At 34.0% G+C, this 11,898-nt stretch overlaps 1 protein-coding gene across 1 annotated transcript; it reads left to right on the top strand.

Moving 5' to 3' along the window:
* The first annotated feature begins 2,707 nt into the window (after positions 1-2,707).
* Positions 2,708-11,455, top strand: LOC125071823 (gustatory receptor for sugar taste 43a-like). Its single transcript, XM_047682217.1, has 10 exons — positions 2,708-2,786; positions 4,106-4,220; positions 4,656-4,849; positions 5,448-5,595; positions 6,242-6,397; positions 6,959-7,099; positions 7,356-7,541; positions 8,579-8,688; positions 10,115-10,276; positions 11,248-11,455. The coding sequence occupies exons 1-10, from the start codon at positions 2,745-2,747 to the stop codon at positions 11,308-11,310; spliced, it is 1,317 nt and encodes a 438-aa protein (XP_047538173.1). The 5' UTR covers positions 2,708-2,744; the 3' UTR covers positions 11,311-11,455.
* Positions 11,456-11,898: the final 443 nt, after the last annotated feature.

Here is an 11,898-nt window from a genome sequence, read left to right as displayed (position 1 = left end):
TAAATCGGACGTGACTCGAAAATAAACCACAGATGATTCACGACGCACTTAAAATATATAAACACCATTTTATGATAATCAATCGAAGATACCTGTATGATGTATTATTATGGACCAATGTCGCCTAAAATGCTAACTTTGCGAAGAAAGATATATTCTGGTGAGTTGAAGAAATATCCATATAAATAATTAGTTTTCACAGCTTCGCCCACGTATAGGGGGCAGGTGGACAGGACACCTGGTCGTATTCTTTACACCTGTCATTTTACATATTTACGAGTATGTAAAATTTCATGATGTGCAGTTACGTATATGAGACTTGAAAGCGTAACAAACAAACTTACTTCCACATTTGTATAACACTAGCTGCACCTACGAGTTAAATAAAACTTTACACGTAGCATATTAGCTGTGACGTCCATTTTACTTAGGGGTGAATTTATATAAAAGTATCTCAATCCCCTTGACTAAAAATTTAGATGTAGCAGGGCGTTGCGCAAGTTTGTTTGGGCAAGTACCTCCCTCGCATTTATTCTACCGTTAAATTGCAATAACAAATATTGTTCTGTTCTAGTTTAAAGGGCAAGTAAGCTAGTGTAACTACGGGCATAAGGGGAATAACATCTTAGCTCTCAAAGTCGATGTCTCGTTGATATAAGGATTGGTTAAGTTTTTTAACAGCGCCAATGTTTATGGGCGGTCACCATTTGTAATCAAGTTTCCCATTTGTCCGTCCACCTGTCTGTACTATAAATACATATCTTAAATTTACTAGATGGTTTAGAGACTTGTTTATAAGGTCGAGTCGGGACAGTTAAAAGTCACTGGGTTTTCTTGTCTTATTGGCAGCAGTCTGGAAGCAGTGTCAACACACGTGTAACCATGTAAAGTGAAAGTGAAACCATGTAAAACTTTTAATAGGAAAGTTTTTACATACGACCTTTCGCTTTTAGTAACAATATATATTAATAATTATATCATGATTAGGGCAATTTATGCTAAGTGTGCCACAGTGATATTGAAACAAGGCGTGGCTGCCATCAAAAATGAATTAAGTATGTTTTTCCGGAAGAATACCCATTAATAAAGTTCTACCAAATTATAATCTCAATTCTGACTTGTAGCCAACAGTATAACTAAAATAATCTACAATCTTTGTAGAGAATGAAAATAAATTAATGAATGAAACAAAAATTTGTATTTAATAATTCTTAATATAAAGTCTAGAACACAAAAATTTTAACCAAAAATTGGGGATTGAAACTCGAGGCAGTACAGCTTTCACGTGCTTAAGTTGTATTTATAAATGTGTGAAGTGAGGAAAACATCGTAGGCAAACCTGCAAGTGTTGGATGAAATTTTGCCACATACATATATCCACAAACCCATATAAGACCTTCATGATGAATTGAGTCTAAGGAAGTCTAAGAAAAATGGTAGATAATGGCATTTACCAAACAGTAGAACCAGACTACTAATCAGATTACAAATGACAGATATATCAATGCATATCTATTCTATTGAAATATATAAAGATATTATTTTATTTAAATCAAATCATCGACCTAACTTATGGGAAATACAATCATTTTTTTCCAGAAATAAATGTTTATGACCTTAACTAAAGCACAATTCACCATTTTTTACTTCTTACCAAATATAATGGAAAACTATCAGTTGACAAAGGTTGTTTATAATTCTTTTTAACGTCTCAATGTATACGATAACAAGTATCTAAATTAATCATACTTAGCTATTATATTATATATAGCAGATTAAATTATAGCCTTGTTTACGATAAAAACCAACGTTTGTACGAACACAGATGGTTCGCGAGGATGCAATTAAAAAGTTTCAATTAGTTGTAAAACTGACAGATAACACCCTAATGAGTTTTTATTATACGACACTTGTATTGATACTTGTTTATTACTTTTAATACTAAACTTATGAAGCGGGAAAACCTTTGAAGCTCGAACAGATGTGTGGAAATAGACCGCTTTGGAAAATCATTGGACAATCAATGGTAGAGCTTTGTATCTGTCTGTGTGATGTCTTGTTTCATAAAATTAATAATAGATTGGAACCCGTGATCTCTTCGGTTAAAATCCATGTGTATAGAACACACTGCACTAATTCTTTTCTATCATCATATATCATGTTAATTTAAGTTAATTTTATTATATTGGTACGTAGTTTTTTCTTCATAACCTGTGTGATACTTTCAAACTTTTGATTTCTTTAATATTCATATCAACTTAACTTTATTTAATAAATAGAATACTATTTATTGTCTTTTAATACTAAACGTATAAATATAGTGGCCAAGTGTAAGACCGCAGATCCGTCTTATTCGATTATCGTCGTATTTATTATCACATCGGTTTTTGAGCGTGATGGGAGTCTCTAAACTTTTTAGTGCACCTGTGTTTGCGCGCTTACTTGTGCACTATAATAATGTGTCCAGTGTATAGTCCTCTCTTGAGATGAACTGCCGTAACTGAAATCAGCCAGGAAGACATAATCAAATAAATTCGCGCTAGGTATTATAGAATTCTCGTCAGTTCCCATTTATCTGTACGTACGTCCTAATCGTATCGATTTTGAATGTAAAAACTATATATTTTCATATATTCTAATTATTTAAATATTTTCATTTGTCTTCAGGTGCAGAATCAGATAAAGGTGATGGCGATGCCGCTGCAGTTCCAACTGATTCAGACTTGGGAATAGAAGGCAGGGTTATGCACTGCGTCGTAGGAGGGGCACACGCTTTTATATTAAGAGTAATATTGTAGTTCATTGACAATATAGATCTTTTTATTATGTAAGGTCGTTATCATCTTTCGCTATCATCACTCTATTAATCATTAATTACTTCAAAAAACTTCGTACTTTCCGAATGGAGTAACGAAAAAAAGAGTAACAACTGAGTTTGTAGCCGATTCTTCTCGGTAGAATCTACATTCCGAACCGGTGGTAACTTTACTTTAAATAGTTTGTTAAATGACGATTCAAAAGTGCTAGCAAAAGCCTACTTGAATAAAGTATATTTTGATTTTGATTGAGCACGTACTAATATAAGTAAAAAGCAAGTATTGATTTGTGTTGCAGTTTAATGTCGTGGCTAAGTCCCTATAATATATAATGATTGTCAAAGCTTTGATTGCAAAATCTAGGTCTGAATAAGTATGGCATACAAAAAATTAGTTTTTTCTATAAAGACTATAAAAATGGTTCCAAAAGTTCCATCTGAAATATATCAGCCCATTTTCCAAGCTTTTATGTAATAATTTAAGCAAAAGGTGTATATAAAATGTAAGCTATGTTTTAATCAATAACACATTGACACCTAACAATAACAAGTCGAAGTTCGCGTGCAAATGATAATATTTTATCAGCTTCAATAAATATTGATTTAGACCTAAAACATCACTCTACACTTATTTCTTATTGTGATTTACGTTGATTACTATCAATACATGGTCACTTCAAATTAAAGCTGATATTTGCTTTGTTTAATTCTACTAATATGAAGTACTTTTTGGATAATACCCATAATTTTTGGAGATCAAAATATAAACCTTATAATTCCCTATTCAAGTAGAATTTTAAGCTTAAATTACTTAATAATATTCAAATAAATATAGATCTAGTACTCATTAAACCCTTCACTATTATAAGCAGAAGAAAGACGAAAAGTTACATGATAACAACCAAAAAAAATATCACCGCATTGTAAATGATCACCAATACTTATGATAGTGGCTCTGTAATAAATATTATTCCAATAATTTGCCAAATATGGGAGATCCTTATAACTAAATGCAAGTCACAGTTTACCCAAGAGCCTAGGAGCTACGAGTAGTGTTTACATTACCTTACCTCGTAAACCTCGTAAAGTTGCTGGTTCTGAAATGTTTACAGTCCTGTCAATTTTGAGGTCCCATAGGATTATGAGAGAATGGAGTACACTTATGTTTGCGCACAACCCTGTGCTCTATATGTCCTACGAAGTTGGCCTCGTAAGAATATCTCCTGGCAAAAATCAGTCAGGTTTTGGATTCTAAAGATAAAAAAAAAAAAATTATCCTTTTTTTTGTAGATATCAAGTTTCTTCGGTCTCGCACCGCTACGGTTCGAGTCAAGAAGTAATGGATTTTCTGTTGGATTATCGAACGCTATGTGCATTTACAGTTATATCTTAGTTACAATTCTGGGTAAGAAACACTTGGGATTTTCGATAAAATTAAGTATACGAAACTATTTAATAATCTTCAAATCGTCTAGTTTATAATTTTAAACATAACTTGTGGTGATAATCAAAGTGAAGGAGGTGCTACTCTGAAAGATCAAACTCACATATACGTATATAATGATTGCGTAGCAATATCGCTGTCGCTTCAAATACTCATACATATGCGACTTTACCTGTAATAATTGTATCATTTATAGAATCTCAAAAAAGGGTCAAGGTCAAGGCTCATTTCACGAGTGAGATATTATAAAATCTATTGCTGTGCTGAAGTGTGCGTATAATATTAACATTGGCGTTTGGCTGACTATATTTTATTATTCAAAAGATGCCGTTAGACCACATTTTTCTGTAATATTGTTGTTTGGAATAATCGTAATTCGAATATTATTTCTTCTAGTGATATGTACAGTATTTGGACTGGTTGCCGAGATAAATGTAGGCGTGGAGCTGTCTGTTCGGATGTCATCAAGAATGTCACAATTCGTCTCCACTTGTGACGTGCTCGTCGTGGTCATAACAGCCGGCGCAGGAGTGTACGGAGCGCCGAAGAGAATGAGAAATATGCTCAAATTTATGGAGAGCGTCGCTTCTGTAAGTACCTAGACAATTTTCAAACGTTAGTCATAAATTTAAAGACAAACTTTCGAATCGATCTAGGCGACGACACAACGAAGTAAGTAAAATATGTTATTAGAGATATAAACTGTCTGATAAGATGTTTAAAGCAAAAATTAAAGCAGTAATAGTTAACGCTTCGAAATTACAGTTCAAAGTTTTAAAAGGCAGCCTTTTGTTAAAATCGGGGAAAAGGTGAGACCAGACACAATATAATAATTATAATTAGCAAAGAAAGCAAATACTTACTTGGTGGTAGATCTTTGTGTATACACATCTGCGTGGATACCACCTATTAATAACATATTTTACCGCAAAACAGCAATACTTACCGTTGTTTTGTAGTTCAGTAGTGTAGTAGGTACTATAACTACAGGCACAAGAGACAGACCATCTTAACTCCCAAGGTTGATGGCACATTAACGATATAAGGCCTGGCTATAATTTCTTACAGCGCAAATGTCTATGCGCAGTGGTAACCACTTACCATCAGGTGGTCTATTTGCCAGTCCATATAAATATTTCAAAAAAACGACCAGGAGAACATGATTAAAAGGAATTTATTTCCAATTAGGTAGACAACAGTATCGGTGCCCACTACTCGCTCGTAACGGAACGCAAACTATGCGCCATTCTACTGGCCATCCTCATATTCTTCTCTGTGTTGATTGCGGATGACTTCTGCTTTTACGCATTGCAAGCAAAGAAAGTGGATAGACAGTGTAAGTTACCGATTAAATTTTTTTAAGGGTACGTTTTTCCCTTGGATATGTAAGAAGTTATAAGTTAAATTATATAATGTAACATTTTATCATTAAAAAAATATATAATATTATGTATAATATATTATTATAAATCTATACATGACTAGTTTGTTAGAGGCGCGTCGTAAGTTTTGGGTATAAAAATCCTCTTGGAAGGATCAATGGGGTTAAAGCTTGTTGCACACCAATATTCATCAAAATCGGTCCAGTGGTTTAGCCGTGAATGCGTTATAGACAGACAGTCAGACTGAGTTACTTTCGCATTTATAATCTTCACACAATTTGGATCACAATTTGGAACAAAAGCGAAAAATAAGACCCTAAAACACTCCTGAATTATTTCTCCAAGTATGGGCAAACAAAGAATCTCTATCTTTTTTCCCTAATAATCCGATGGAATGGCAATCCGACACGAATGGAGAGAGATGAGGCCGCCAGCTTTACACGACGAAACACGATAGTGTTGCCTTACTAACTCGCTAATACGATTAAGACCTGATTAGCGAACTTGAGATCTGATAACAAACTAGTAACTAGACCAAAGAGTCACCATATGTATCAAATAACATGTCCCTTGAAAATAACTTATTTTCTTATATTCCAGGGGACGTTGTCACAAACTACATTGGTTTTTATCTCCTGTGGTACGTCGTGATGATACTGGAATTGCAGTTCGCTTTCACCGCTCTGTCCGTGCGTGCGCGTTTTCAAGCCGTTAACGATGCGCTGTCATTAACTGCAAGACATATATCAGTACCGGGTAAGAGTAACAACTTAAATATTCTACCGCTGTTAAGACCTCTGCCTCGAGAGTAGACTGGATCAGTTAAAAGCTTATACGACATGCTGGTCCATAACGTTAGATGGCGCATAGAATAAATATGGATTTTTTTTAGGTGGACTGGCAAATGATTCGTTTAATGGTAAGTGGTCACCACTGCCCATAGATATTGGTTCTGTAAGAAATATAAATTATTTCTCACATTACCAATGCCCTACCAATTTTGGGAACTAAGTTTTTATGGAATCGAATTTAATTTTTTTGAAGTACTATTTGTTTTTTTTGATAAAGTTATTATTAATTAAGGAATACATATTGTTATGGTAAGTTATCTTGATAAATCAATGAGTACTAACTCGGGTAGAGTACATAAAATACGTACTTAGATATACGTATTTAATCACCCCTCCCAATTTTTTTACTGTTAAATTTGTATTTCCACAGACATGTAGGCCGTGCCTTTGGTCTTTCTTTAATTTGTAATTTTTGTGTGCCTGCTATATTTTATTACCAACTTGAAACTCCTTTATAATATTTCAGTTGAAAAGATTAAAGATCCAACGCCGCTGAACATCTTCGCTATACGAGTAGCCGCGGAGTCGCGTCGCTGCGCCAACAATGTCAGTTTGCTAGTGGACACGATGCCTGGGAAGGAACATGCTGTTATAATACGAAATACTGGTTAGTGATAGATTAATCAGATAAAATAGAGATATAATTATTAATGATACCAAATTGATGTGCCACCAACTTGAGATCTTGCTAAGATGTTGTAATTTTCGTGCCTGTAGTTACCCTGGATGACTCACGAATATAATAAATAAAATAATACATTTTACAACATAAATAAGTTAAAAATGTTTTTTCTCATTTCATCTTTGTATACATTTATTAATACAGTGAAGTAGTACTATTCATAAAAATATAATTTTTCTAGTAAGCAAAGAGCCAAAGCTGGTGGTACCACCTTGTGAAGCGATCAGACGTCTAGCCTGCCTCCACGGGGCACTTTGCAACGTCGTGCACCGCATCGACAACAGCTACGGCCTACCGCTCATAGTGATCCTCATATCTACACTTTTGCACTTAATCGTGACACCGTACTTCCTTATTATGGAAATTAGTGAGCAAGATTATATTTATTTATGTTTTGATTTTATTTAATAATTGTCCAAGAGTTAGAAGACGTTGCTCATAAACGTAGATTGCGAAAACAAATCTGGAAAAGCACATCAGAATTTTCATGTGTTTATAAATTTATGTCGTTGAATGATTCTAATACATGAGTAACCAACCAACTCACATTTGAGCACCGATGTGGAATAAGCACTAAGCCATGTCCTTACGATGAGAGGCGCCTTTGTCTAGCGTTGGAGTTGTCCAGTATTTCCTTTATCCACGAGTAAAATTCCACTATTGACTGACATCCCGATTTAAGCTGACATAGATACTTACACTTTTATCTGATACCCGAGTATACCCGGGATCCTATTTCATTTTATTATACTCACATTTCGACATTTATCCTCGGTGGTACAGGTCTGATGAACTTTAATTTTGTGTTACACACTTATGATCGATAACCATTCAATATTTCATAGGATAAAAATATAACAATAAAATCCCCTGATATTATAGGTATCTTACGTAGCGTCTTCCAAATGATAGTGTCGGTAAATGTTATTCTGTCGCGTGCTATTTTAGTTATTTTAACCCATTTAGTTGATGCAGATTCATCTGTATAAGTTTCTCTTACATATAAATTATTTAGTCTACCACCGTACTTTAATACTCTGTACGTTTCGTTTAAAGAATAAAAGAGCTAATGTTCAAGCTTCAACGCTCCATCTATTGCTTAGGAAGGGTTTGAAATAGCTGACACGACTCCACGTCCTATGAGGCAGTTTGAGGAAGTGCAAGTTGAGAAAAAATCCGCTAGATGTCGTTTTTGAGATTAAATCAAATATTATATACAGGTGATAGCTTAAAATAAATTTTAAAAAGCTGGAGGAAATTACTTGCTAAAATATTTAGTTAAGATTAAGAATACATTTATTGTTTTATTTTTAATAACTATATAAGTATGTAAAAATGAAAATAAATAAAATTGCAAAAAAAGTTTAGTGTAGATAAATTAATTATTGATTTTTGTAAATACAGTTGTCTCGACACATCGGATACATTTCTTGGTGCTGCAGTTCTTGTGGTGTGCCACGCATATAATCCGGATGTTCGTTGTTGTGGAGCCTTGTCATTATACTATCACTGAGGTAAGTATTTCGTACCAATTCGACAACATTAAATACTCTCTGATAAAGTTGAATAAGTATATCGATGTGGAGACGTAGAAGAGGACAAATAAAAGATAGATTCTGTGGAAGTTGGTACTTCTAAAACAGTGAGTTTGGAGATAACGGCTGACTGAAATTTTAGAAGGGGAAGAGAAGGTAGAAGAACAATGCTGGAGAAAGATAAACTATAACAGAATGTCGTTATTTGGACACATACTGATAACAATAATAGTAGCTTTTTGTAAACCTTATTTTTACAACCCTTAATAATACTTTTATGATTTTCGATCTAGTATGAACCATGCGTCAGAAATCTTCCAAAATTTTTGATAATGAATTTATATACATTACTTTTTAAATTTTTGAATAATATTAAGAATTTAAAAAAAAACAAAGAAGGTAAGTATTATAAAAAATATCTAAACTATAACTAATTTACGTTAATTCAAACATTGAGTGTGCGTTGGGGTTTATATATATGTATGTGTGAGTGCTTCTTCTTCTGTATGCGTGTAATGTCTTTGGATGAGTGTGACATAAGTCTGTTCATTTACTTCATTTATCACTACTAACAAACAGAAATATCTTATACAAAGAGAACTGTGGAATTCATAAGATTATATTTTCTGCACAGCAGTGTCCCGTCACAACGATGATAGACATGTATCATATTTACTGGTTATTTTTGGCAACCTTAAACCCGATATACTAGGTGACAAGTTCTAAAACTGTTGGAAGTGATAGCTACCCTGAACTAAATTGAAGATTCGTTCTGTATACTGTTTCTCTAAAAAAAGCACTCACTTCTAATCGAAATTGTTTTTAGCTTGACCTGTATTTATCTATATTACGGAATCTTTCAATATGATTCTCACTATCTTCAAGATGTCTAGCGATCTTAAATATTACACAGACTTGCTAATGATCGATGACAATATTATAATTTAATAGTTTTGTCCTTATATCTAAGCCGAGATGGCCACTTTTCTTCTAGTTCTAGCCACAGGGCTAAAACGCGTGCATCTTAATCGATAATTGCAGGTTCAAACCCAGGCAAGCACATCGTGAGAAAACCTGCATGTGTCTAATTTCAATGAAATTCTGCCACAAATCGAATAAAATCAAAATAAACTTTTTTCAAGTAGGCTTTTACAAGCACTTTTGAATCGTCATTTAACAAACTATGTTCAGTGAAGCTACCACACCACATGTGTATCCACCAATTCGCATTTGAGCAGCGTGGTGGAATATGCTCCAAGCCTTCTCCTCAAAGGGAGTGGAGGCCTTAGACCAGCAGTGGGAAATTTACTGGCTGTTAATGTTATGTTCTAATATCCTGGCCAAGATCGCTAGGTTCGCCCTAAGGACGTTTTCATTTTTTAATTTAACATTTTACATGCACCAGGGTAAGAGGACTGAGGAGCTGGTTTGCCGCCTCATGACATCAACGCCGTCTACCGGCATGCTGCCGTCACGGCTGGAGCTCTTCTCGCGTCAACTGATGCTGCAATCAGTCAGCTACAGTCCTATGGGAATGTGCACACTTGATAGACCCCTTGTGGCATCTGTAAGGTTTATTTTGATAACGACTATTAATAATCTTAAATTACAGGCATACTTATATTGAAATCTTATATAAGCTTATTTTTTATCATAAAGTGGAGAGGCAAATAAGCCAACTGATGGTAAGTGGTCACCAACATAAATAGACATTGGCGCTGTAAGAAATAATAGCCATTCAATCGATTTAATCTTGGAGCTAAGATGTTATGTCCCTTGTTATGTGCCTGTGGTTACTGCCTCACTCAGACTTCAAACCCAAACTTCAAACACACTAATACTAAGTATTGCTGCTTGGCAGTACCAAGCAATTAATCGAAATTGTGTAACCAATGTATTTATTATTATTATAACTGTTTATAAACTCCGTGGTCGAGTATACCGGTGTACATACACACCGGTATACTTGGGTACGATTCCCGGCAGAGTCGATGTAGAAAAAGTTCATTAGTTTTCTCTGTGTCTTGGGTCTGGGTGTTTGTGGTACCGTCGTTACTTCTGATTTCCATAACACAAGTGCTTTAGCTACTTACATTGGGATCAGAGTAATGTATGTGATGTTGTACAATATTTATATTAATTATTTAATTAATTATGAAAGGGTATAACTGTCAAAAATATGCATGTCAGAAATATCTAGTGGCTGTTTGGATAAGAAACGTTGATCCAAATCAATGTTTCTGGTTCATATTTGGGCAATTCCCTGGGCACATTGTCACGTCGCATGCGATGAATTAAAATACAAATCGATATGAAAAATTCATGACTTTATTTACACGATTGTAATTGAGATAAATATTATCACGTTATTTAAATCGAGAAATAATTTTATTTCCAAATTACGGTGATTATAGTTTCGTTATGCACTTTATCAGGTTATATAATGTCAATTATATACCTTCTTAATTTGTCTCAGATTGTTGTTAATATTTAAATTGTTCTCGCAATTTTTTATATTTATAATATTTGTTATTTCAGGTACTTGGAGCAGTGACGACATATCTAGTAATATTAATACAATTCCAAAGATACGATGCCTGATTTGTAATAACAGTCACGACTGTAAATATTATTTTTGTAAATTTTAATAACACCGGACTTACGTACGAACCGTGCGTTAGAAGTCAGTTCCTTTAAATACAAACACTACTTTTTTTAATTATTTTTATTATTTTTTGTATAAAGTCCGCTATTTACTTTGGGGACCTGTAACATAATTGGGATGTAAGTTGTAATTATGAAATAAAACCGATCTCTTCTGTTTTCTTACAAGCAATTTTGGGTAGTCATTTTCAAGACCAGTAGATATTACAATCGTATATTACAAGTAACCTTAGATTTACGTATTTCATGCAATTTGCTAATAGCTAATTATAATACAATATTATCCTACTTAACTACTTATATCCACTTTATTTCTACCTCCAAATTTCCGATAACGAATTCTATGACGTTTAAAACGGCGTTTTTTCGCAAATACATGATGTCATAGATTACTCAAGTCTCGACCAATGATATCGCGTCTCTTTGTCCCCTTGTGGTTCATTGCATTTTTTTTTACATTAGCATCCTGTAAATTTCCCACTGTTGGGCTAAGGCCTCCTCTCCCTTTGAGGAGAAGGTTTGGTG

The sequence above is a fragment of the Vanessa atalanta genome, chromosome 20, assembly GCF_905147765.1.
Source record: "Vanessa atalanta chromosome 20, ilVanAtal1.2, whole genome shotgun sequence".
Lineage (NCBI taxonomy): Eukaryota > Metazoa > Arthropoda > Insecta > Lepidoptera > Nymphalidae > Vanessa > Vanessa atalanta.
The sequence above is the reverse complement of the archived record's forward strand: the minus strand, read 5'-3'. Positions and strand labels throughout refer to the sequence as shown.

Excerpts from the sequence above, each read along its gene's own strand:
- LOC125071823 (XM_047682217.1), top strand. The coding sequence starts at position 2,745 with ATGCACTGCGTCGTAGGAGGGGCACACGCTTTTATATTAAGA. Across the intron at positions 4,850-5,447 it reads TTATGGAGAGCGTCGCTTCT|GTAGACAACAGTATCGGTGC; the intron begins GTAAGTACCTAG and ends ATTTCCAATTAG. Across the intron at positions 8,689-10,114 it reads GTCATTATACTATCACTGAG|GGTAAGAGGACTGAGGAGCT; the intron begins GTAAGTATTTCG and ends TACATGCACCAG.